Genomic DNA, 27,437 nt, shown 5'->3' with positions numbered 1-27,437 from the left:
GCCCATTGTTCATTTAAATAGGGGAAAAACATCTGAATTAAAATAGATAATGTTTATTTGAATAGGGAAAAATTCGAATTTCTTTTATTAGGTCGGGCTTCGGGCTCGGGTTCGGGCCTAACATTTTTTCTATTAATAAAGAGTAAAAGCCCGGCCTGAGCCCGACCCGGCCCGGCCCATGAACAGGTCTATTCCCCGTGATGAGTATGAGAGGTTTGTCTAATCAACATCTCAGCAGAACACGATTACTTTCACACACTCAGGTATGGATTGTTTGACATTCACACCCAATCCCTGGATTATTGACTCTGGAGCCTCCTATCACATGACTGGAACTCCATGTGTTTTCTTCCCTCTCTCATTGCTCAACATCACAATCTGTTACCCTTGCTAATGGTTCCACATCCTTCATTTGTGGTGTTGGTAATGTTGACCTGGACCCTGTATCCATATCCTCAGTTTTGTATGTCCCTAAATTTCCATTTAACCTTATGTCTGTTAGTAAGCTGATCAAGTCACTTAATTGTTCCATTACCTTTTACCCTTCTATGTGTGTTTTTCAGGATCTCAAGACGGGGATGAAGATTGGTGGAGGGCATGAAGCTGGTGGATTGTATTATCTTGACAGTGGTGGAAGACATCAATAGCTCTCCAGTCATCTCTCACTCATCTCCAGTGGCACTGTCGATTTGGTCATCCTTCACTGAAAGTTTTAAAATCTTTGGTTCCTTCGTTGAGTCAATTTTCTGTTTTAGATTGTGAGTTGTGTCAGTTTGGGAAAGATCATCGTGTTCCCTTTAGTTCTAGGGTTGATAACTGTGTATCGAGTCCTTTTTCTTTGATTCACTCGGATGTTTGGGGTCCTTATAAAGTAATGTCATACAATGGATATAGATATTTTGTCATTTTTGTTGATGATTTTTCAAGGATGACGTGACTCTATTTAATGAAAGAAAGAAGTGAATTGTTTACCATCTTCCAGAAATTTTATGCTGAGATTTGCAATCAATTTGGTGTTCACATTAAAATTTTTCGTTCTGATAATGGCCGTGAATATTTATCTTCATCATTTCAAGAATACTTGGACCAACATGGCATTATACATCAGACCTCATGTACCTACACCCCACAACAAAATGGGGTGGTTGAGAGAAAGAATTGTCATCTCTTGGAAACAACACGGTTCCTCATGCATCACATGAATGTTCCCAAACCCTTTTGGAGTGATGCAATGCTTACTTTTTGCTTCTTGATTAATCGGATGCCCACGTCTACCCTTGATGATCATTCCCCATTTACTACATTGTTTCCCACCTTGTCTTTGTATCATTTTTCTCTCTAGGTATTTGGGTGTGTTTGCTTCGTCCACAATTTGGACCTTGGGAACGACAAGTTAGATGAACGATCCCTTAAGTGCATCTTCCTTGGCTATTCTCGGACCCAGAAAGGGTATAAGTGTTACCATCCTAGTTCTTGACGTTCCTTTGTGTGTGCTGATGTTATCTTCTTTGAGTCTACTCAGTTTTTCTTGGGGTCCGATGATGCTTCTTCCTCCTCATCACCTCCCCTTCTTCAACTTTCAGTTGCCGACTCTGTTTCTCTTGTTCCAGTCGTGACCAAGTCCTTGCCTCCAGTGCCACCACCTGTTGAACGCTCACCTATCCGTCAAGTGTATACACATCGCCCACATGTACCGGCTGCTACTCCTCCGGCTCCATCACTGTCGACAGATCCGGCAGTTGTCTCCACACCAGCCCCGAACCCAGTATCTGATATCGATCTTCCCATTGCCTTGCGGAAAGGTAAGCACACTTGCACCCTTCATCCTATTTCTAATCATGTTTCACTCACTCACCTTTCCGCCTTCCATCGCCAGTTTATTTATTTGTTGTCCTCAGTTGTTGTTCCTAAGGATGTCTAGGAAGCCCTTGCCTCTCCAGGGTGGTGCCGTGCAATGGAGGAAGAGCTCTCAGCTCTACTTCATAATCATACTTGGGACCTCACCGCTCTTCCTCCTGGGAAGCAGGCCGTCGGTTGTAAGTGGGTTTATACTGTTAAGTATTTGCATGATGGTAGTGTTGAGCGTCTGAAAGCTTGATTGGTTGCAAAAGGGTACTCCCAAACCTATGGTATTGACTACACAGAGACCTTTTCCCCAGTTGCTAAGATAGGGTTGGTTCGTGTTGTGATCTCTCTTGCAGCTATGCACGATTGGCCCCTATATCAGCTTGATATCAAGAATGCCTTTTTGCATGGTGATTTGCTCGAGGAGGTCTACATGGAGCAACCACCTGGGTTTGTTGCTCAGGGGAGGATGATAAGGTATGCAGACTAAAGAAGGCTATATATGGGCTTAAATAGTCTCCTCGAGTATGGTTTGGTAGGTTCAGTGAGGTGGTAAAGAAGTTTGGTATGAAATAGTGCCAAGTTGATCATTCTGTCTTCAATCATGACTGTCTGGTAGGAAAAATACTATTGGTGGTGTATGTAGATGATATTGTTATTACCGGGAATGATAAAATGGATATTGACAGGTTGAAGACTTTTCTACAGGAACATTTTCAAACAAATGACCTTGGTAAATTGAAATATTTCATGGGGATAGAAGTAGCAAGGTCTAAGCACGGTATTAATTTGTGTTAGAGGAAATATGTGCTTGATTTGCTGGAGAAAACATGTTTGTTAGGTGCTAAACCAGCTGAAACACCTATGGCAACAAATACTAAGTTGAGTAGTGATATGAGTGAAGTGTTTGAAGACCCTGACAGATACCGACGACTTGTAGGTAAACTAAACTATCTAACCAACTTAGTATTTGTTTCTGGTTCCTCATTGGAATGCGGTTATAAGAATTGTGAGGTATTTAAAAGGGGCCCCTAGTCGTGGTTTGATATACAAAAGTGGTGGAACACTTGAAATAGAAGGGTATATTGATGCTGACTGGGTTGGTTCTATGTCGATAGGCGGTCTACCATAGGTTATTGCACTTTTCTGGGGGGTAATCTAGTGACATGGAAAAGTAAGAAGCAGACAGTCGTGGTGAGAAGTAGTGTAGAGGCAGAATATAGAGCTATGACACATATTGTTTGTGAATTAGTGTGGCTAAGGAACCATCTATAGGAGATAGGGTACAACATTAATACTCCAATGAAGCTCTATTGTGACAATCAGGCTGCAGTTCATATTTCTTCTAATCCGGTGTTTCATGAAAGAACCAAGCACATAGAGGTTGACTGTCACTTTGTGAGAGAGAATGTGCTGAATGGAGTGATAGACACTGCATAGTTAATACAGGAAATCAGTGGGCAGATTTATTTACAAAAGGGATGAGTCGGGGAAGAGTGGACTACATATGTAACAAGATAGGATTATATGATATATACTCACCAGCTTGAGGGGGAGTGTTAGTGTAAGGGTATTTCTATCTTTATACTTATGTTGAGGTTGCTTATCTGTAATATTATATTAGAACTAGTATCCCTCACTTAAGTAAGGGCACATGTGTCTTTTCCATTATATCAATAATATAGAAACATGTCTGGCTGAATGGGAGAGTTACTTTTTCTCTAATTCGACCCAGACTTTTCTTCTCTCTTTTTCTCCTCCTTTCTCTCTCTCTTTCTTCCCTCTTTCTTCCTCTTTCTTCTTGGCTGTTATCAGACTAACAGAACTCAAAGGCAGGCCGAATTATAACAGGTTGTTTGCTACTTCTTTCTTTAGGTGGCTGAAAAAGAGGGAGAAAATCTTGTGGAGATGTTTGAGAGGTGCCATATGTTGGACTCTGGAAGGAAAGGAATTTAAAGATCTTATCTAAGAAGGAAAGGGAGAAAGAAGATATTATTGAAGTTATAACAGTTAGGGTGGTACAATGGATAAAATCATTGGAGTTGTTTGCTGATGTCTCCACAGGTATGTTGCTTAATAGCTGGAAGGAGGTGGCAAATTTTGAACCAGCTCTTTCAGCTGTTGCCCTTAGTGGTCACCGCCAGTTCCTGGTTTTATAAAATTAAACTTTGATGGTAGTAGTGAGGGCAATCCAGGACCTTCAGGAGTTGGAGGTGTATTCAAAGATGAAAATGGGAAGGTGATTGCTTTGTACTCAGGCCCCATTGGGGTTGGTGACTCTCTTAATGCTGAGATGTTTGCTGTTTTGGAATGGTTATGGAAGGCAAAGGAGCTGAATATTCAAAAGCTAGTTGTTGAAGGAGACTCCAAGTTGGTTGTAAACTGGTTAAGGAAGTATAGTGGATTCTTGAAATTTGCCAATGAAAGGAGGGAGGCTAAGTGGGTATCCAGGGGGTTGGAAGTTCAGTTTCACTGCGTGAAGAGAACTGCAAATGCATTTGCAAATACATTGGCAAAGCAGGGGTGGGAATGGAGCAAATGTTTTGGGCTATTTTGTAATTTCATTCTTGTTCTCTTGGGGAGAGTTAAATCACTTTATCTCTTTCCGGAGTGCTGTATGTAATCCTATTTTTTATTAATAATATGAGTTTCTGTTATTGATCCAATATATATATATAGAAATTCCCTCAAACAAACAAGTGTAACTTATAAAGGTACAACATATCCTTTTAGTTAGGAAGAAAATAAAGATGCCACAGTGGCTGAGTCTTTTGTGATGGAGGGTAATAGTTTCTTCTGGTGTCCTTTCAGAAGGAATTTTAATGACTACGAACTAGGAGTGGTTTCAGATTTTGTGGCCTTGCTCCAGATTTACTTTTTGATTGGAAACTGTAACTTTTTATTAAAATATTAAAACAAGATATTACAGCTCCAGCATTCCAAAGCTGAAACCCAAATTCATAACCACTATTACAGAGCAGCCCAAAAAAGTTCACTCCTGTTTGATCCTTGTTTGGCTAGAGCATCAGCCAGGCCGTTTGCTGTTCTTCTAACCCATTGTAAGTTTGCTTCAATTTCCCTTGTGTAAGACACCAGATTTCTCTTATAGCTTTCTTGTGGTTCCAGATTCCCAAATTTCCAGTTTTCATCCAGTCCATTAGTAATCTTGAATCTCCTTCCACTTCAATCTGGTGTATTCCCATCTGTTTAGCCAGTCTCAGACCTTGCAGCAGTGATAACACCTCAGCTCTTAATGAATCACCCACTCCTATAGGCCCTGAAAAAACAGCCAAAAATTTTCCTTTCCCACCTCTAGACTCCTCCTACACCTGAGGGCCCTGGATTACCAAGGGAGCTTCCATCAAAATTGAACTTTATTTTTTGTTGTGTAGAGGCTACCCAACTCTCTTTAATTGCTGGGCTAGATCTTGAAGAGCCTTGCTCCAGAATCATCACCCAAACCTGGATTCCCAGGATCCAAGAGTTTGGAGTTGGAACCAATCAGGTGTTTTCACTGTCAAGTCCTTCTATATGGGCCTAGTGGGTGAACCCCGGGTGTCTTTTTCTAGAAAAGCAATTTGGGGGTCTGTGCTCCATCAAAAGTAAAGTTTTTTTGCTTGGGTTACTTCCTTGGGAAATTGCCTCACTAAAGATATGCTTCAGAAGAAGGGTTTCAACATTACAGACCTGCTGTGTTATTTTTTCCGTCAAGAGGTTGAGACCTCAAATCATCCTTTCTTGCACTGTAAATTCAGTAGAGCAGTGTGGTGCCATTTTCTAAAGGCAGTAGAGCTGAAATGGTGCTTTCCATTTCTATGAAGGCACTGTTAGAAGAATGGCAGTTTGTCGTTATGACTAAGAAAGGGAAAGTTTATTGGTTGGACATTCCCTTGGCAATCTTATGGGCAATTTGGTTTGAGAGAAACTGCAGAATTTTTGAGCACAAAGTCTCATGGAAGCAGTAGTCATCAACAGGGCAGTTGGACTTCTCAGATATTGGTTGATGCTTCTAAGGATGATACCTTAGATGTTTCTTTTTTGAGGGTGAATTTCTTTTGAGGTCCCTTTTTTGGCTTATACATGCACAAATACTCTTTGTACAGAGGACCATTTTCTTCAAGTTACCTTTCTTCAAAAAAAAAAAAAAAAGAAAAAAGAAATATACAACATATTCTATGTTCATATGATAAGACACAAGATAAAAAGACAAATGATAAACTATAAAGCAGCATAATCAGCATCATTGTCTACACTCCTCAAACTGATATGGAGATCACATTAGTTTGCCAACAAGAAATGCATGATGAGCTTTAGGTGTGGCCTTGATGAAGAGATCAGCAAACTGAAGTTCAGAGGAAACAAGAGGAAGAGAAATGATTCTAGCAAGAAATTGATCCCAGATGAAGTGGCAATCGACCTCAGTGTGTTTGGTGCGCTTGTGAAAAATTGGATTAGAAGCAATACTTATGGCATTTAAATTATCAACATAAAGAGGCATAGGTTGGGAGATATGAATCCCAACTTCTTGAAGGAGACATTGCAGCCAAAGAGTCTCATATCATGTTGCAAACATAGTGAATATTCAGCTTTGGTAGAGGATTTTGAGATGGTTGTTTCTTGCATTTCCATGAAATGATAGAGCCTCCTAGGAATACACACCACCCAATAGTAGAGTGATGAGAATCAAGATACCCTCCCAATTAGTATTAGGGTAGGCATGCATTTGAGTAGTGGATGAAGAAGGAAAAAACAATCTATGTTCAAGTGTTTGACAAAGATGATGAATAATGCAATGATGGCCGAGAGATGAGGATGATGAGGAGTATATACAAACTACCAACTTGGATAGCATAAGTGATGCCAATCAAGGTTCAAAGTATCAGTGTCGTTTTTCATATCAAGAAGCTTGGATATGGATGAGGTTGCTAGCTGTATCCAGACTAAAACAGTAACGAGTGTCTTGGACACCCCACCTGTGGGTTTCATAAAACGAAACTTCGATGGTTGTAGCAGCGGGAACCCTGGATCTTTAGGGATTGGGGGTGTTTTCAGGGATGAGAATGGGGTTGTTTCTGCCATGTTCTCAGGCCCAATTGGAGTGGGTGACTCTCTCGGAGCTGAGATCCAAGCAGTTATGGTTGGAGTTCAGAAAGCTAGGGAGATGGATATCAGGAAACTCATAATTGAAGGGGATTCGGAGGTGGTGGTAGGTTGGCTGAATAAAGATGACAGTGGTTTATGGAGTTATAGCAATGTGGGGAGGAAATTCAGATGGCCGAATTGAGAAATGGAAGTTAAAGTTAGATGGGTTAAAAGATCAGCTAACTCTTTTGCTGATGGGTTAGCTAAACAAGGGGTGGACAGGGTTTCAATGTTCTGAGCACAGATGTAATTTAATTCTTCTTTTTTCCTTTTTTCTCTTTCTCTCTTGTTTCTTTTCTTGGGGCTCAAGCTATTTTTGGAATATAAGAAAGTTTGTCTTCCTCTTTGTAATTTTATTGTGATAATTAATGAATTGTGTTATTGATAAAAAAAGCTTGGATATGGATACGTATTAAGATACACTTTACTAATAATACATCAAACAATGTGTAGGCTTCAACTCTACCAGTGTTTTAAAAGCATAAGGCGCAAAAAAAGCGCAAGCACCAATTTGCGCCTGAGGCGCAAGGCGCAAGGTGAGGTGCACACCTTTTTAAGAAAGGCGCAAAACTATAAAAAAAGCTAAAATAAAAAAAGTAAAAAAATTCAAAAAATGTCAAAAAAAAAATAAAAAATGCAAAAAATATTAAACATAATGTTAATAAAAAATATAAACATAAATTTTAAAATAAATGTTTTAAAAAACCAATTATCTAATAACATGTAAAGCGTATTCAAATGAAAATTTAAAAATAAAAGCCAACATATAAAGCATTTTCAAGCATGTAAAATCTCTTTTTTTCCTTATATGCATTGCTTCAAGTAGCTAATGTGATGTAAAACATATTGCATTCTTGCTTCAAGTAGCTAATGTTGTTCATTCATTCATTGCAATAAAATATCTTCTTAAAAGGCAATTAAAGTTATAAAATCATTATTTTTCATGTGAGAAATAAGAATTTCTGCCCCTGGCCTAGTTGTTAGACTCAAAAAAAAAGGCAAAAAGCGCAAAATTTTAAAAAGGCGCACACCTGGGCTGAGGCGTAAGGCGCATCAGGTGCACCAGGCGTGCGCCTATTGAAAGGGGTGCGCCTAGGTCCTGGGTGAGGCGCATACCCCAAAATGTGCCTCGCCTGTGTGCCTAGGCATGCCTGAGGTGCACCTTTTAAATCATCGAATTCTACTAAAAATTGCAAGACACATTTAAATAATAATTCTATTTCTTCAAATAATCAATATGTTTTATTTACTTATTTATTGTGGATTAGATTATTAATTAATAAATTATAGAATATATAATTTTAGTTGAAAAATATATAAGGTCCACTATAATTTCTAAGATACATATAATATGTAATTCAGAATTTCTATTAGTAGTCACTAATATTGGCATAATTATTTTATTTTTATTTATTATCATTTATGTAAATTAGCAAAATTCAAGAAAAAATCATTTTTGACATAAATTGTTGTTGGATCAATGGGTTTGATAAATCATTAATAGAAATCATTTAAGACACATAAAATAAATAAATTTTTGTAAATATTTAGGTTTTTCTATTTTTTGGGGAAAATTCATAAATCAAATAAAGATCAAATCTAAAAACAAATCTAACCATAAATTTACATATCTTTGCAATTGGAGCCCCAACATACTTCAACTAAACATAAATGATTTTCTACCAAAAAAGTTTAACTTGAATGATTAAATAAAAAACGTTTATTTATTTATTTTTTCGTTTTTCAAGATGGGAGTGAAGAAACAGCTCCCAACCAGATTAAGACATACAACATAATGATCAAGTTTTGAAAAGTTTAACTTGAATGATTAAATTAAAAACGTTTATTTATTTATTTTTTCGTTTATTTATTTTTTCGTTTTTCCAACTCATGTAGCACATCCACATGTATTGAGTGGTATCTAATTGTATCGATCAATACAGCATGATCTATCACGATACAGTATTGGCATAGGTGGAATTTCCACAGACATATCCAATCCACCCATACCATGTGCCCATGTCTTTAGATATTGTCATACTGATATGAGACACCTTGTATTGAGGATAACATGTTGATATTTTGAGCCTTGATATCAGGATGAGCCATCATGATGTAGATAAGATTACCAACAAGTTATTGATACAAAGTACGATTTACCAAAGAGATGAATCATAAGTGATAGCCAACCTCTACAAGAAAAGTTTGAAAGTGCTCAAACCAAGCATGGGGTGGCTGCTTAAGTCTATAACCGGACGCTTTGAGTTGACAGACTAGAGATGATTAGTATAATAACTAGCTGAAGGCTTCATATAGATAATTTCTTTCAATTGACCATGAAGTAATGCATTTTTGACATCGATTTGGAAGATCGGTCATTGACAAAGAGCGAATAGAGTAGGATCAAATGCATCTTTTGGAGAGAAGGTTTGAAGAGGAAGAGATCAAGGAAGTAGTTTCCTCTATGAATAGATCAAAAGCCCCTGGGCCTGATGGATTCACCATGGCGTTCTGTCAAGATTGTTGGGATATAATCAAAGATGATCTTTTTAGAGTCTTTTGTGAATTCCATAGAAGAGGGGTAATTAGTGTGGGGATGAATTCTACCTTTTTAGCGTTGATTCCAAAGAAGAACAATGCTATACGGCTCGAGGACTTTAGACCTTTCAGTCTAGTCACAAGCATTTACAAGGTTGTAGCAAAAGTGCTGTCTTTGAGGATTAGGAAAGTGATCCCCCACTGATTTCTTTCAAGGGGCCTTTGTGTAGGATAGTCAGATCATTGACCAAATTCTTATTGCTAATGAATGTGTGGAGGCTCAAATAGATTAAGAGAAGGGGAGTGGCTGTCAAATTGGATTTGGAAAAAAAACCTATGACTTGGTGGATTAGAACTTCTTAATTGATATTATGAGGAAATGTGGATTTAGAGAGTTGTGGTGTAAATGGATTAAGGGATGCCTTCGGTCTACTCACTACTTAATTATTATTAATGGGGTAATGTATTGTTAGAATGTTAGAGTGATGTTCGGCTGATAAGAGTTCTTATTAGCCCAATCTTATGTTTAACTTATCTTGTAACTGGGCCTGTGTTAATGGGCCTAATCCTGTTTAGTGATTTAAGTCATCTGGGTGTCCCATCACTAATCAAGGGAATCCCAGTAATTTCTTGTACCTTGTACTATATTCATCTATAAATAAAAGACTGGTCGATTGCCTAGTACAGTTCGACATTCTCTTCAGTTCTGTGGTTCTCTTCTCCTCCTTGCTACTACGAATATAGCTCTTCAGATTACATGTATGATTTCTTTGAGGGCTTTAGGGGACTTAGACAATGTGACCCTCTCTCCTTTTCTGTTCACTTTGGTGGCTAAAGTACTAAACAAACTGATCTCAAGAGCAAATTGCTTGCAATTGTCTAGGGGTTGGTCTATAGGGAGAGATAATATTTTGGTCACTCATTTGTAGTTTGCAGATGATATTTTGATATTTTGTGATGGAGATTGTAGAGAGGGGGTGGAAAATTTGAAGTTAGTGGTGAAACTTTTTGAGAGAATGTCTAACTTAAGGATTAACTGGTCAAATAGATTAATGGTTGGAACCAATATTGATGAGGAACTTTTGAGGAGCTTGGCAGACTCCTTAGGTTGTGAGAAAGGTGCGTGGCCTATGAAATACTTAGGCTTACCTCTAGGAGACAACCCTAGATCAGCTAGTTTTTGGGCCCCAGTGGTGGAAATGATTGAGAAGAGATTAGTTGGGTGGAAGAGGAACTACATCTCAATGGGGGGGGGGGGGGAGGCTAACTCTCTACCTTAGCAAACCTTCCAGTGTACTACATGTTAGTGTTTAGGATGCCATAGGAGGTAGTGAGGAAAATTGAAAAACTTATGAGGGATTTTCTCTGTGAGCCGGGGGTAAAAAAGGACCACTTGGTCAGTTGGGAAAAAGTGGTGAAATTGAAAACAGAAGGTGGGTTGGAAATTGGTAATATTAAGATGAAGAATGAAGCTTTACTCAGCAAATGGTTATGGAGGTTTCCTAATGAAAATGAGAAGTTATGGCACAAGGTTGTGGCGAGTATTCATGGCATATCAAGCAATGGGTGGGATGCTGGATGTCTTTATAGAGCTACCTTGGCTGACCCATGGAGGGCTATCCATGATTTTCTTCCTACCTTCTTACATCACATCAGGTATGACTTGGCCTCTGGTAAAAAAATCAGGTTTTGGGAGGATGTGTGGATTGGGGATACCCCTTTGGGTATTAAATTCCCTTCTCTCTTTGATATTTCCATGTTTAAGGGTAGGCCCATTTCTGATTTCCTTACTCAGCATCACTTCTCTACAGGATTGAATTGGAATTTTGGCTTCATTAGAAACCTTAGAGAATCTGAACTTTCTATGATGACTGCTCTTTTGAGCTTGTTGAATTCAGTTTTCTTGTGTGAAGGTGGCTCAGATTCTAGAGTTTGGGGTCCTAATTCTGTTTGGGAATTCTCTTGCAAGTCCTTTCATTCTCTGGTTGCCACCTCTTCTTCCTATTCTTTCTCAGTCAAGGAAGTCTGGTGTTCTCCCATTCTCCCTAAAATTAGCGCTTTCTGCTGGGAAGTGTTTCATGGAAGCATTAATACCATTGATTTACTTCAAAGGAAGAGACCAAACTGGTGTGTTCTTTGCAAGTTGAATGGTGAGACTGCCATTCATCTTCTTATCTCTTTGCCCGTTTATTAGCTTTCTTTGGGATTGGTTTACTTCTCTCTTTGGATGCAGTTGGTCTTCTCCTGATAGATTGGAGGGTTTGTTTAGCCCTACTAGCATTATCTGTACAAAAATGAGGGGTAGGACCTTGTGGAGATGCACTAGAGCAGCATTAATTTGGACTGTGTGGGAGGAAAGAAATGCAAGAATATTCGAAGAGAAGGAATGAAGCAAGGAAGCCTTGGTTGAAACTATAACATTGAGGGTAGCTCATTGGGCAAAATGTTTGAAGCTGTTTTTGGATTTCAAAATTGAAGATTTCTTCAGAGCTTGGGGTACCATTGCTGCATCCTCAACTACAAGACAAAGATCTGTTGAGGTTTGGTCTCCAATAAATGGTTGGAAGAAACTGAATTTTGATGGGAGCTGTTTGGGTAACCCAGGCCCTTCAGGTGTTGAAGGAGTCATTAGGGATGAAGAGGGGAACATAATTGCTTTATACTCTGGCCCTGTGGAGCAGGGTGATGTGGCAAGGTCAGAGTTTTTGGCTGCAGTTTTGGGGTTGAGAAGGCAAAAGAATGGGTATTAGTAGATTGATTATTGAGGGAGGTTCTAAAACTATGGTTAAGTGGCTGGTTAAAGGGGAGGGGGGGTGGCATGGCACTTGAGGAATGAATTTAGAAAATTCAAATGGCTGTCACAGGACATGTTAATCCGAGTGAAATGGGTGAGGAGGACTGCTAATAGCTTGGCAGATAGCTTAGCCAAGCAAGGGGTACATAGAACACATATGTTTTGGGCTCAAATGTAGTACTGATTTGGGACAGCTTCTATAGCTGGTTCCTTTCACAACTTATTGTTGTAATCATGTTTCTCTCATAATTAATGAAAAATTTTCTGTGTTGCTGGTCCAAAAAAAAAAAAAAAAAAACAAAAGAATGAATAGTTGTTGTTTTAACAATAGGGCAAATGTCTTGTCATAGTCAAGACCATACTCTTGTGTGTACCCTTGTATAACTAGTTGTGCTTTGTAGTGCTCAATGTTGTCATCAGGCTTTAGTTTGACAAAGAAGACCGATTTACTATCGATGGGAAACATCAGAGGGAAGAGACACCATTTCCCAAGTATCATTCTTAAGCAGTGCACACATCTTAATATCCATAGCCACCTTCCGACAAGGCATAGTAGTTGCCTGCTTGTAAGTGTGATGAATGTCTATGGCATCAAGAATAACAAAGAAAAAATGGTGTGGCATAGGAAACCCATGACAGTCAGGAGGATGAGAAACATGAGAGGAATGACATAAAGGAATAAAGGTGAGTGGAGATGGTAAGGTACTTATAGGTAATGAAGAAGAGGATGAAGGGGGACATCCATTGGAAGCACAAAAGTGGGAACCGCCTGAGGAGCAAAATGTTTGTGATGTTGATATCGTGGAGAATTACAGGATTGATGCCATTGGATGTTCCCACATGCTTAAAATAGAGGAGTATTTCAAGGAATATTACATCTCTTGAAATTAAAAGACAATGAAGCATACAGTCATAGCAGAGGAAACCCTCATATTAAGAGTGTATCCTACAGCGATACACACATGGCAGATTGAGCATATAACTTAATAGCTCATGAGGTGAAAGATGCACAAAGCATGTAACCATGCAGAACACAAGTAATGTCCATGGTTACTAAAGCAGATGAGGTTTATAAAAACTCAAATCCACTTGGATGCCTACGTCTTTAAAACTCTTAATTGATTATCAAATAAGTGAAATGACTTTGTTTAAGACAGTCACTGTGGAAAGCTCTGAAACTTTGGGCAGCTGCTTCTAGCTTCAATTTCTTAGCTCAAGAATTTCTGATTTACCAGTTATAGGACAGTTTTGAAACCCTTGTTATATTTTTCAAGGATTTTAGTACTGAGCTATGATATTGTGATGGCTTGGACTCTCCTGTATAACTTTCGCCATAAAATAAGAATCTTCATTTTTATTTTGAGAAAAAGTTAACTTTATTCAAGATAGGGAAGGTACACGAGGAGATGTACACAGATATCAGACATTCAAAGAGTTACATAGGCAGAAAACTATCACTGAATAAGTAATCCCTGTAAGCGCCAGATTTAGCAAGACTGTCAGCTTCAGAATTTAGCTCCCTCGGAACCCAGCTCACGTGTGCATTCAAGGAGGAGAGGATGTCTCTCTCTTCAGCCAAGTAGTGAGCTAAGGCCCAAGGCCCACTATCAGGATTAGTAAGCCAATTAATGGTGTTGGCTGAATCTCCTTTAATGGCAAGATTTAATAAACCCAGGTCTGTTGCAATCCTGATGCCTGTTATGTGATTAGAGTGAAGAAAAATTTACAGCATTTCTTTGGAGGTCAGCAAATGTGACACCTCAGAAATATTCTGAGCTGGAAGTCCACAGGAAGCATCTATAACAGATTAGAGAAATAAGCTCCTCACAGTTTTTTGTTCTGTTGTTAAACACCCGGTTATTTCTCTCTTCCCAAATGCTCTAAAATATAGCATGTGCAGCAGTTTGCCATAAAGTTCTCCCTCTTTTGCTTAAGCCTCTTCCTGTCCATTGACCTAAACATTCAACCACATGTTCTGGGAAAACCCAACTGTACTCAAATAATGTTAGAAAAAAGTTCCAAAATTTTCTGGTTTCCTCACAGTGAAGCAGGATTTTGTTGGCAGATTCCCCGGCTTTAAGGCAGAAGCAACAGACATGAGGGGATAAATAAGATCTCCCATGGTTCTTTTTCTGAAGCAGATTGTAAGTGTTGATTTTCTTTAAACTGGCCTCCCACACACACAAAAAAAAAAAGACCTTGGAAGGGATATGGGCGCACCAAATTCTCTTGTAGGGGTACTGATCAGTGGTTTGTTCTTCCCTAACTAAAGCCTTGAAGCAAGATTTAGTTGAAAACTTACCAGCTGGGTGAAGGGTCCTCCACACACGAAGGTCAGGGGAATTTTGGGAGAGGTATACCTCTCTCAGGGTGTGCAGGAAGTTGGTGATTTCACTAAGTTCCAGGTCCCTTGGTGGTCTCCTAAGAGTTAGGTTCCAGTTGAAATGAGGTGGGGGGGGGGGGGAAGAGGGTAAAGCCTGGGATATGAGAGCTTCTTGGTTTGTGGTAAGGCTGGAAAGGCGAGGGTAAAGAATCTTCATTTGTGTTCTATAAAAAGTTATGTTTCTGTCTCTTTTTCTAAAACATTACATGTATACATCTACGATAAAGTTCCAGTTTGAAATAACCTGCTGTTTAGGAGTATAATGAATTCAGTAGTGCAACTACTAGTGTTCTTAGCAGTATATGGTGTATTTCATTGTTAATTTGTGGTTTATACATGTTAAGGTTCCAAGGTATGTCTTCCGGATAATGGAAACATTAATACAGGAAAAACAATAAAATTGATCTCTAAACTTCCCTTTAGGACTAATTTAAATACACTAGATACTATCCTATGCAGCACTTGCAAACTTGTAATTTGTCTCATGGTTCAAAGTATTGAAACTCTCTCTATGCAAATTTTGTGTGTTGAGAGTTTCGGCTGAACAAAATTATGATTTTTTTTATATTTTCTTCTGATAATTTGACAATAGACCTGTCAAGTCATACATTAAAATGTTATAAAGCCAAAATCCTAAAATCCCTTAGAATAAGCATTTTGGAGACCTAAGTATATGATAAGATATGCCCGATACAGGGCATATTGTATTGATACTGTGAACCTTGACTTGTCTATTAATTCATGGGCTTAAGCTTTGGAGATGCATTGTTCAAATTGTATTCGATCCTATTAGAAATGTAGAACATAAACTTTGTTATGGAAGTAAGACATTAGGTGGCATAATGAGTTGATAGGCGTTAATAAATTATAGATATAATCAGAGATTAACTCAATAAAAAAGTACAGCAGCAAGTAATAATTGCAGCTTGGGCTGTTACAACTTGAACCTGACTTACGTGTAGTTGAACTTTTCAGACCTTAGTTTGGGCCTTGGCTGCTTGGGATGGGAAGTCACAGCCCAGCCCAAGTCATGTTGGACTTGTGTTGGTACCTTGGGCAACCCACCCCAACAAAACTCTTTTAGGTATGCCATATTTACAAATATTATGTCATATTTGTTTGCTCATGAGAGAAGCTTATATCTTGTTTGTCATGTTGGGCTTGAGTGTATGAGGGCACTTCAAGAAGGGTTGGTTCCACAACTCTAAATTTAAATATCATAAATAAAGTACCACTATAATACTTCAAACTGTTCTATATTTTATTGATGTGACGGAAAAGTTTCTAATCTTTTCTTTCCATTGGTGCCATTTGTTACTTGCTATTGAAGCTTGTCCATTAGGTGCTTACTGCCCACTTGGAAAACTCAACAAAACTACTGGTACATGTGATCCGTAAGTTGCAATTCTAGTCTGAAAGATATCTTATGTCTCTTGGTTTGTAGTGTCAGTAAACATTTTATGACTAGGAAAAAAATCTACAGATATCATTACCAACTACCTCCTGGTAAGCCTGATCATCAATGTGGAGGAGCAGATACATGGGCTGATGTTGGTAGTAGTAGTGAGGTATTCTGTTCAGCAGGATCATACTGTCCAACCACCACCCTGAAAATTCCTTGCAGCAGTGGGTATTGATTTAATCCTAAAACTCCAGTGTTACTTATAGTTTTCTAGTTGCCACTCTCTCTTTTCTCTGTTTTCTTCTTTTTTTTTTTTTTTTTTGAAGCAAGTTTTTACAATCATCACTGAGAACCTTTCATGCCCTCCCTTTTATTGCTTGATTGTGTTGATAATTTTTTTTTCTCTCTTGGTATTCATAATCTGTGTACTAAATCTGTTCCCTATTGTATACAGACATTATTGCAGGATGGGTTCTACAAAAGAAAAGAGTAAGTTATTGTTTTATATCATGGATTTACTAAAGAAATAGCTCTTAGTTTCTCATTTTATATTCTGTATAGGCTAAAAATAAGACCTCTTTCAATTATAAAAAAAAAAAGATCTCTTTCATAATTTGTTTTTTTGATAAATAAAGAAAATAATTTGTTTATAGCTAGCTTATTGTGTGTGCTGTCTCTGTTACAATATTACTAAAGATTTTGAGATTTGTGGAGAAGAAAAGATAAGAATCTGAAGCATGATAAACTGTTTACTTGTCTAGAATAATATGAAAAATGTAAACAATGACCTCAACAACTTGAATGAATTCTCATCTGGTTTCCTAACAAAATTTGCATAATTTGTTTCAAATTACAAATTCCTATACTTTTTCTTTTGTGTCAAGCACCGAGTACATCTGAACCATATCTGATGCAGAATATATACTGATGCTTATTTTGTATCATGTTGACACAATTATTACAGATATATTTTAGAGATCCTGTTGTGTAATGTAGAAGTACTGGGCCGGGTGGGCCATAATTAGTTCAACTTATGTTCAGATTTTTGTTTACTGTTTTTTGTTAATGGGCCTTTAGTTTCATTGGCCTGTTAACTCTTCTTTCGTTAAATATTAGGAGCTGTCACCCATCAAGTGTGTTTATGTAATTACATCAGTTTTAACTTGAATAAAAGTTTTTGGGGGCTGGAGAGAGAGTGCAATTGACCCTTCTCTTCTTTTTCTTCTCCTCTCTTCTCTTCTCTTCTCTTCTCTCCTCTCCTCTTACTCCCTTGGTCTCATACCTTTTTTTTCCTTGCTGTATTTTCTGAATAAAGAGAAGAATTAATTCTAGTTAGTTTTCTTCTTGGTATTAAAGCAGTACAACTACCTCTTTATTTTCTTTTTAATCCCATACAGAGTGTGTATGGAGAATTGAATGAATAATTGATAAATAAGATAATCAGCCCAATTGGAAGAGGATTTTAGGAGAAAAGAGGATCAGATTAGTGCCCAAGACAGTTCTTGGAGTTCTTGCCCGAAAAACTAGCTAACTTGAGATTTTTGAATTAAGGGCCCTAGAGGGGGTTTCAACCTAGCGCTCAAGGATTGAAGGGGTTATTTTTGATCCCTATAGAGATCGATCTAAGTAGAACTGAATTCTGGAAGCCCTACAAGGCGTGGCTGGCTTTTTCTGTTTTCTCCTAGGTTGCTAGTAGTGGTGGCAATTGGGCGGGTTGGGTTGGGTTTGGTTTGGGTTGAGCTTTAACCCAACCCATCTAACCCGCCAACCCATTAATGACCCAGTTATATAAAATTAAATGGGTTGGGTTTGACCCAAACCCGCTTTAACCCAGTCCAACCCGCCCAAACCCATTAATCTTATACTTAATGACTTAAAAAACAAGCTAACTCTCTTTTAACAAATAAGTTGGTCATAGCTTGGTGGTAATAGTAATTACTATTTACACAAGTGGTGAAGGTTCAAATCACATTACATGCATTTTATTTTTACACAAGCGGAGAAGCCATTTGACTATGTTTGGATTTCGGGTTTGACTAAACCACTTAGGTTCAAACCGGTCGGACCATTTAGATCTGGATTAGTCCAGTCGGACTGGACCGGTCCAATCAATGGTGGATTGACTTGGGCTGGCCCATATTAGTATTGTGCACGGGTTTGGGACCAAACCGATTGACCTGAAGCGGGTCAATGCGAGTAAATCGGGTCAGCCCATATTCGGGCCGGGTGCTGTATGGATATTGGCCGACCTGGATCAGCTCGAACCGGGTTGGGTCAAGATGTGTGGAAATTGGTTGGACCGGACAACCCAAATTGGGCAAAGCAAGCAATGCCGAACCATCCCGCCTAGGGTCTATTTCGAATTTGGGTTGACCCGGATCAGTATATGCTGGAACGGGTCGAGCCATGTTGAACTTGTCCGGACTCGGGTCAAATTGAATTGGATTTATGTTGGGTGAAGTGTGTTGATTCAAGACAAAACTAAATTTAGTCAAATAATTAATAGAAAATTAATGCATTAATTATAAATTATTTAATTCAAATGAAAAAAATAAAAAAAGGCTAAGGAATTAATACTTATGTCTGTAATGGTTAACCTAGTGGTTATCCACAACCTAGCCCAACCCAACCCATTTAAATGGGCGGGTTGGGTTGTGGTTTGATCACACAACCCGCCAAGTAAATGGGAGGGTTGGGTGAAAAATTGCCACCCCTAGTTGCCAGGTACAGTGAAATCAGAATTTGGGGATCCTATTGAGGTTAGTATCAGTTATCGTTTTCAATCATTCTTATTTGCTAGTTAAAGATTGTTCCTTGAAATTTTAGAAGTAATGGAACACTCTGAAGTAGAGATCAAGTAGAGCTTAGAGTCTAGACATGTTTTGGGACTGGGAGCTTCCATTGATCCTCTACTGGCTAGGACCACAATGAAGCTTGATGGAACCAAATATTTGGCTTGTCCAGTCAGGGAGAATATATGTTTGTAGTAGAGGAAAGTGGGAATATATCTCTGGTAGAAAGAAGGAAACTAAGGAAGATGATCCCTCCCATGAGAAGTGGATGCAAGAAAATTATACTGTTATTGGTTGGTAGGTGAATTCAATGCAGCCTCATATCAGCCAACATTACTTGTGGGTAAACTCTTCCAAGGAGATTTGGGATAGTGTTGCAGAGATGTACTCATGGAAATTGAATGTGGCTAGAGCATATAAGCTGAAAAATGATGTGAATAATTTCTGATAGGGGAAGAAACCATTAGCAATTTATTATTCAATGCTGAAATCTCTATGGCAAGAGATTGATTTGATGGAGGTAATTGTTTGGGAGAGTAAAATGGATGTTGAAACATTACTATACAGAATATATTGGCAAAGGATGACATAACCCTCTCTCAGTCTTATTCTATGGTGAGTAGTGAGAAAAGTAGAAGGCAAGTATAGGTTCAGGGGCAGTTCCAATTGACCACTTTGCTAATGTAGGGGTGAAACCTAAGGCAACTCAAGAAAGGAAAGATGTTGTATGTGAGTATTGCAAAAAGCCAAAACATTTGAAGGATATGTATTAGAAGTTACACCCCTAACTTTTGCTGGTTTGGTTCAAGAATGTTAATAACAATAAGAAAGATGGAAATGAAAAGAGTGGGAATGCTAATGGAGCCATGGTTCCAAACAGTGACAAGGGTTCTAATGAGAAGAAGACTACTATTGAGTAACTGAGACCTATTCACAGAAGTTGAATATAGCCAGAGTCTATAAATTGAAAAGTGATGTGAAGAACCTAAGACAGGGGGAGAAGAGTGTAGCAATCTACTAATCTATACTGAAATCCCTATGGCAAGAAATTGATGTTATGGAGACAATTGTATGGGAGAGTAAGAATGATGCTGAAATGTATATGAAGTTGGTGGAGAGAAATAGGGTGTTTGAATTTCTCACTGGACTCAACCTTGAGTTTGACATCATTAGGCAAAATATCCTGACCAGAGATGAGGTTACTCTTTCCTAGGCATATGCTATGATAAGCAATAAGGAGAGTAGGCTACAGGTTTAGTTGTAGGGTCCACCTACAGAACACTTTGCACATGTTGGAATTAAGCCAAAGGGTCCTATTGAGAAAAAGGAGCAGATATGTGAATATTGCAAGAAACCGAGGCATACAAAGGACACTTGCTGGAAGCTTCATCCTGAGCTTCTTCTTGATAGGTTTAAGAATAACAATAGCTCTAAGAAGGGCAGTCAGGTAGGAAAGCCTAAGACAGCTAATGTTGCTACAGTACCTGAAGGAGGAAATAAGGAGAGTGAAGAGAAATCAACCATTGAGCAGTTGACAACAATGAAGGGATGAAGTACCTTTTTATTGATGACTACTCTCGTTACACTTGGATTTATCTCATGAAATCCAGGGATGAAGTACCAGCTATTGTGAAAAAATTTTATGAACTCATCCTCACCCAGTTTAACACTCGTATCAAAATATTCCGTTCTGATAATGCTAAGGAGTATTTTGAGAGAACCCTTTCCACTTATCTTGAAACTTTTGGGGTTATTCATCAAAGTTCTTGTTCCTACACTCCACAACAAAACGGGGTGGCAGAAAGGAAGAACAAACATGTGGTTGAAGTTGCTAGGTCCCTCTTGTTTGCATCCCATGTTCCTATAAAATTTTGGGGAGATGCTGTTCTTACTGCTACTTTTTTGATCAACCGTATGCCCTCCCGAGTCCTTGACTTCAAAACCCATTTTAGCCTTCTCTTCTCGGATGGTGATATTTTTTTCTCTTCCTCTCCGTGTTTTTGGGTGCACTTGCTATGTGCATATTCACAGTCATCAAAGGCACAAGTTTGAACCTAAGGCTCATAAATGTGGTTTTCTGGGATATGCTTCCACACAGAACGGATGTGGCACCCTCTTTGTATCTCGGGATGTCACCTTTGCTGAGTTGACTCCTTTCTTTAGCATTTCTCCTAAGGGGGAGAAATCTGAAGAACCCTTTGCTGTGTCTCCAGCTATTCCCTTCTCATTCCTCTTGAGTCCTATAATGAGGTGTCTACGTCTCCCACTGGACCTACCTCCGATATTCCTATTCCTCCTCCTCCTCCACCTCATTCTCCTATAATTCCTCCTCCTCCTGTTCTCTATAAGTGGCACCAAAGGCAGAGATTCAGACATGGGCAGGTTGTTTCCACTCCTACAGAAGAGCCTCTTGCTCCTCCCATCATTATTGAGGTAATAGGTCAGCCTTCTTCTGACCCATCTATAGCTTTCCCAGACCTTGACCTTCCTATTCCTCTCCGCAAGGGCAAGCGGTAGTGTACAACCCATTGTATCTCCAAACACATGTCTTACAACCTTCTCTCTCCTTCCTTTTACTCTTTTCTTGCATCTGTTTCTTCCCATGTGATACCCAAGTCCGTATCGGAAGCCTTATCTCAACCTAAATGGAGGGATGCTATGATGGCTGAACTGGATGCTTTGCATAAGAACCATACCCGGGATATTGTTGACTTGCCTGAAGGGAAGGAACCGGTGGGTTGTAAATGGGTGTTTACCATTAAATATCACTCTGATGGCTCTATTGAGAGGTTTAAGGCTAGGCTGGTTGCTAAGGGCTACACTCAAATGTATGGCATTGACCATTTTGAGACTGTTAGCGTAGGGGTATTTCTGTTTTTACCTTGATTGATGTTGCTGATCTGTAATGTTGTGTTGAAACATGTGCTCTTAACTTAAGTAAGGGCACATATGTCTTTTCAATTATGTTTTAATAATAATATAAATACTTACTGGCCGATTGGGAGAAGAGATGTTGACTCTTTCAGTTCGAACCAGAATTCTCTCTTCTCTCTCTCTCTTTCTCTCTTTCTCTATCACTCTTTCTTCTACATAACTGAACTCAGTCAGGCCAAACTCTAACGCAGACCTGAATTCTGACATGGTATTAGAGCTAGGTTAAATCTGCTTAGATTTCTGCTTGCCTAGGGTTCATTCTCTGCGCACCCTTTCTAGGGTTTTCCTCTTTTTTTCTGTGTTCGATTGGAGATAAGGGAAAGGGCTGAAAAGGAGTGATCGCCCTGTTCCCTTGGGGGTCTCTATGCCTCGAATCAGGTCGTATGTGGTCGGTTGCTGTGATTTCTGAGATCACCCTCTCCTAGTAGAGGAAGAATAGAGGGCCGAACTGTGTGTGGACTGCTCTCTTGCTCGCATGAGTGTTACTTCAGCGATAAGGTAAGAGATTTCAGTTCTTGATATCAGTTATGGATTAAATAGGAAGTGTTTTCAGATCATTTGCTAGTGTTTCGGCCAGTAAGTGCTAGGGTTTATGCTGGTTGCTTTGTGCATGTTGAAGGAAGAGATATGATCATATAGTGGTGAGATTTCAGGTAGTTGTAGGAGCAGGGTTTGTGGTGTAAAGAGCACACATTCCAACAACAATTAGTGCTGCAATCAGTGTGATAGGTGTGACCTAGTGGTGTGTAGTGTGTAGATCTCAGTGATAATAGAATTCAGCAAGTGTGCAGAATTGATGATAACATAATGGGAGACAGTAATGATTATAAACCTAGTGTGATGGTGCCTACAGACTACCTGAATGTTCAGATGGCTTCCATTAAGTTAAATGAAGAGAATTATGTGCCTTGGGCTAAATCCGTTGAAGTCTTTCTAAAGGCAAAGAAGAAGGTAAAACATATTAGAGAGGAGAAACCCTCCTCTGACTCTCACGAGTATGAAGATTGGGAGCAAGAGGACGCTCAGATCATCGCATGGTTGTGGAACAGTATGGAACCCAGGATTAGTGTGAACTTCATGTTCCTTGATATTGCCAAAGACGTGTGGGACCATGCGAAAAAATTGTATTCGGGGCAGGACAATACAACCAGAGTTTATCAGCTTTATCAAGAGTACTTTATAATCTGCAACAGGGCAATCAGAGTCTTGAGGAGTACTATGCCAACATGAGGAACATACGTAATGAGTTGAATATCTATCATCCTCTCACTTATGATGTCAAGATTCAGCAACAACAGAGTGAGCAGCTTGATGTGACTAGATTTTTGGTGGGACTAAAGTCTGATTATGAACCAGTACGGGCTCAGATACTAGGGGGATTGGCTCTTCCGTCCCTAGAAGAGGTATTTGCTCGACTTCGGAGGATTTCTATTGGATCTACTGAGAACTCTAATATCTCAGATAGATCTGCCTTTGCTGCATCGAGAGGCTGTGGTGGTAGAGGTGGAGCTCGGGGAGCTCAGTCTGGCCATGGTGTTGGTAGTGGTTCTGCATATGGCCGAAGTGGCAATGGTGGGTCTACTTATAATCGTGGTGGTGGTCATACTGGGAGCAGAGATTCAGGGGGAGCTCGTGGTAGAGGACGTAGCTCAGGCCCGAGGAAGTGCACTCATTGTGGTATGGATGGACATACCATCAACTATTGTTTTGGTTTACATGGTCCTCCCTCAACCTGGGCCAATCATGCCGCGACCGGTGACTCAAGTTCCAGCTTTAAACAGGAGAATCATTCATCTGACCAGTTGCCTCCTACATCCATAGATGGTCCCATAAAGGAGATGGTGAGTGTTCCCCGTGATGAATATGAGTGGTTTATCCAATCACAGTAGAACACGACGACTTTTGTTCACTCAGGTATGGCTTGTCTGGCATCTACACCCAATCCCTGGATCATCGACTCCGGAGCCTCCGATCACATGACTGGAACTCCATGTGTGTTTTCCTCCTTATCTCATTGCTCAACATCACAATCTGTCACCCTTGCTAATGGTTCCACATCCTCAATTTGTGGTGTTGGTAATGTTGACCTAGATCCTGTATCCCTCTCATCAGTTCTGTATGTTCCTAAATTTCCTTTTAACCTTATGTCTGTTAGTAAGCTGACCAAATCACTTAACTGCTTCATTACCTTTTATCCTTCTATGTGTGTCTTTCAGGATCTCAAGATGGGGATGAAGATTGGTGGAGGGCATGAAGCAGGTGGACTGTATTATCTTGACGGTGGTGGTGGTAGAACTTCAACAGCTCTCCAGTCATCTCTTTCTCCTCTCCAATGGCACTGCCGATTTGGTCATTCGTTGCTCAAAGTCTTGAAGTCCTTGGTTCCGTCCTTGAGTCAGCTTTCTGTTTTGGATTGTGAGTCGTGTCAGTTTGGGAAACACCATCGTGTTCCCTTTAGTTCTAGGGTTGATAACCGTGTGTCGAGTCATTTTTCTTTAGTTCATTCAGATGTTTGGGGTTCTTATAAAGTAATGTCATATAATGGATGCAGAAGTGAATTGTTTACCATTTTCCAAAAAATTTATGCTGAAATTCGTAACCAATTTGGTACCCACATCAAATTTTTTCGTTCTGATAATGGCCGCGAATATTTATCCTCATCATTTCAGGAATACTTGGTCCAACACGGCATTATACATCAGACCTCGTGTACCTACACCCCATAACAAAACGGGGTGGCCGAGAGAAAGAATCACCATCTCCTTGAAACAACAAGATCCCTAATGCATCACATGCATGTTCCCAAACCTTTTTGGAGTGATGCAATGCTTACCTCTTGTTTTCTGATTAATCGGATGCCCACGTTCATCCTTGATGGTCAGTTTCCGTTTCAGGTCTTGTTTCCCTCTTTCTCTCCGTTCCCTCTTACGCCGAGAGTTTTTGGGTGTGTCTGTTTTGTCCATAATCTGGGTCCTGTGAACGACAAGTTTGATGCCTTTCTCTCAAGTGCATCTTCCTTGGCTATTCTCGGACCCAGAAAGGGTATAGGTGTTACCATCCCGGTTCTCGACGATCCTTTGTGTGTGCTGATGTCAGTTTCCTTGAGTCTACTCTGTTCTTTTTGGGGTCTGGTGATGCTTCTTCCTCCTCATCACCTCCTCCCCTTCCACTTCCCGTTGTCGATCCTCAGTTTGTTCCAGTTGTGACCAAATCCTTGCCTCCGATGCCACCGCCTGTTGAACGCCTACCTATCCGTCATGTGTATACACATCGCCCACGTGCACCGGCTACTACTCCTCCGGCTACATCTCCGTCGACGGATCCGGCACCAAAACCCCACTTGGCATCTGAGATTGTTCTACCCATTGCTTTGCGGAAAGGTAAACGTACTTGCACCATTCATCCCATTTCTAATTATGTTTCTCTTACTCACCTTTTTGCTTCCCATCGCCAGTTTGTTACCTTGTTATCATCAGTTATTGTTACTAAAGATGTCCAGGAAGCCCTTGCCTCTCGAGGGTGGTGCCGTGCCATGGAAGAAGAACTCTCAGCCTTTCATCATAATCATACTTGGGACCTCGCTGCTCTTCCTTTTAGGAAGCAAGCTGTTGGTTGTAAGTGGGTTTATACGGTTAAGTATCTGCCTGACGGTAGTGTCGAACGCTTGAAAGCGCAATTAGTTGCAAAAGGGTACTCCCAAACCTAAGGCATTGACTACATAGAGACCTTCTCACTGGTTGCTAAGATAGGGTCAGTTCGTGTTGTGATCTCTCTTGCAGCGATGTATGAGTGGCCACTATATCAGCTTAATATCAAGAATGCCTTTTTGCATGGTGACTTACTCGAGGAGGTCTACATGGAGCAACCTCCAGGGTTTGTTGCTCAGGGGGAGGATGGTAAGGTGTGTAGACTAAGGAAGGCTATATATGGGCTTAAACAATCTCCTCGAGCATGGTTTGGTAGGTTCAGTGAGGTGGTAAAGAAGTTTGGCATGAAACAATGCAAGGTTGACCATTTTGTATTTAGTCATGACTCTCCGGGAGGAAAAATACTGTTGGTGGTGTATGTAGATGATATTGTTATTACTGGGAATGATAACATTGGTATTGATAGGCTGAAGACTTGTCTGCAGGATCACTTTCAGACAAAGGATCTGGGTAAACTGAAATACTTCTTGGGGATAGAGGTAGCGAGATCCAAGTATGGGATTAACCTGTGCCAGAGGAAGTATGTGCTTGATTTGTTGGAAGAAATAGGCTTGTTGGGTGCCAAACCAGCTGAAACAGCCATGGACACAAATACCAAGCTAAGCAGTGATATGGGTGAAGTGTTTGAAGACCCTGACAGATACCGATGACTTGTGGGCAAACTGAACTACCTAACTATTACCAGACCAGACATCTCATTTGCAGTTAGTGTGGTAAGCCAGTTCATGCAAAAACCTCTGACTCATTGGAATGCGGTTCTGAGAATTGTGAAGTATCTAAAAGGGGCCCCGGGTCGCGGTCTGATATACAAGAGTGGGGGAAGACTTGAAATAGAAGGGTATTCTGATGCTGATTGGGCCGGTTCTATGTCTGATAGGCGGCCTACTACAGGCTATTGCACGTTTCTGGGAGGTAACTTGGTGACATGGAAAAGTAAGAAGCAGTGCAAAGGCAGAATATAGGGCTATGGCGCATACCGCTTGTGAATTAGTGTGGCTAAGGAACCTTCTACAGGAAGTAGGGTACAACATTAACACTCCAATGAAGCTCTATTGTGATAATCAGACTGCAGTTCATATCTCCTCTAATCTAGTGTTTCATGAAAGAACCAAGCACATTGAGGTTGACTATCACTTTGTGAGGGAGAAGGTGCTGAATGGAGAGGTAGACACTACACATGTTAATACAGGAAATCAGTGGGCTGACTTATTTACAAAAGGCTTGAGTCGGGGAAGAGTGGACTACATATGTAACAAGCTGGGAGTATATGATATATACTCACCAGCTTGTGGGGGAGTGTTAGCGTAGGGGTATTTTTGTCTTTACCTTGGTTGATGTTGCTGATCTATAATGTTGTGTTGAAACATGTGCTCTCAACTTAAGTAAGGGCACATAGGTCTTTTCAATTATGTTTTAATAATAATATAAATACTTACTGGCCGACTGGGAGAAGAGATGTTGACTCTTTCAGTTCGAACCAGAATTCTCTCTTCTCTCTTTCTCTCTTTCTCTATCACTCTTTCTTCTTCTACATAAATGAACTCAGTCAGGCCGAACTCTAAGGCAGACCTGAATTCTAACAGAGACATTTGCTCCTGTCGCTAAGATGACCTCAGTCAGGGTTTTGTTATCTCTAGCCACTACTTTTGACTGGCCCCTACACCAGTTTGATGTTAAAAATGCCTTCTTGAATGAAGACCTGCATGAAGAGGTCTATATGTCTTTGCCTCCAAGGGTGTATGGGAAGGAAATGCAAGGCAAGGTGTGTAAATTGCAGAAATCTATTTATGGTCTCAAACAATCTCCTCAGGCTTGGTTTGAGAGGTTTAGGGCTGCTCATCTCCTTTGGCTACACAAACTCAATCTGATCATACTCTGTTCTTGAAGAGAAATGGCTCTC

At 39.9% G+C, this 27,437-nt stretch overlaps 1 protein-coding gene across 3 annotated transcripts in view; it reads left to right on the top strand.

Annotated features, from left to right (window-relative positions):
* The window catches only part of LOC148870855 (ABC transporter G family member 28-like), a 139,195-nt gene that overhangs the window by 8,713 nt on the left and 103,045 nt on the right, over window positions 1-27,437 (top strand). For all 3 annotated transcript variants that reach the window (XM_088973785.1, XM_088973784.1, XM_088973786.1), the window contains 3 exons: window positions 16,033-16,096; window positions 16,186-16,332; window positions 16,559-16,593. In XM_088973785.1, coding sequence (XP_088829911.1) covers window positions 16,033-16,096; window positions 16,186-16,332; window positions 16,559-16,593 — 246 coding nt within the window. The remainder of the gene's footprint in view (window positions 1-16,032; window positions 16,097-16,185; window positions 16,333-16,558; window positions 16,594-27,437) is intronic.

This window comes from Nelumbo lutea, chromosome 2 (genome assembly GCF_056320005.1).
Source record: "Nelumbo lutea isolate HS-2025 chromosome 2, American lotus-T2T, whole genome shotgun sequence".
NCBI lineage: Eukaryota > Viridiplantae > Streptophyta > Magnoliopsida > Proteales > Nelumbonaceae > Nelumbo > Nelumbo lutea.
This window is presented reverse-complemented; position numbering and strand designations above follow the sequence as displayed.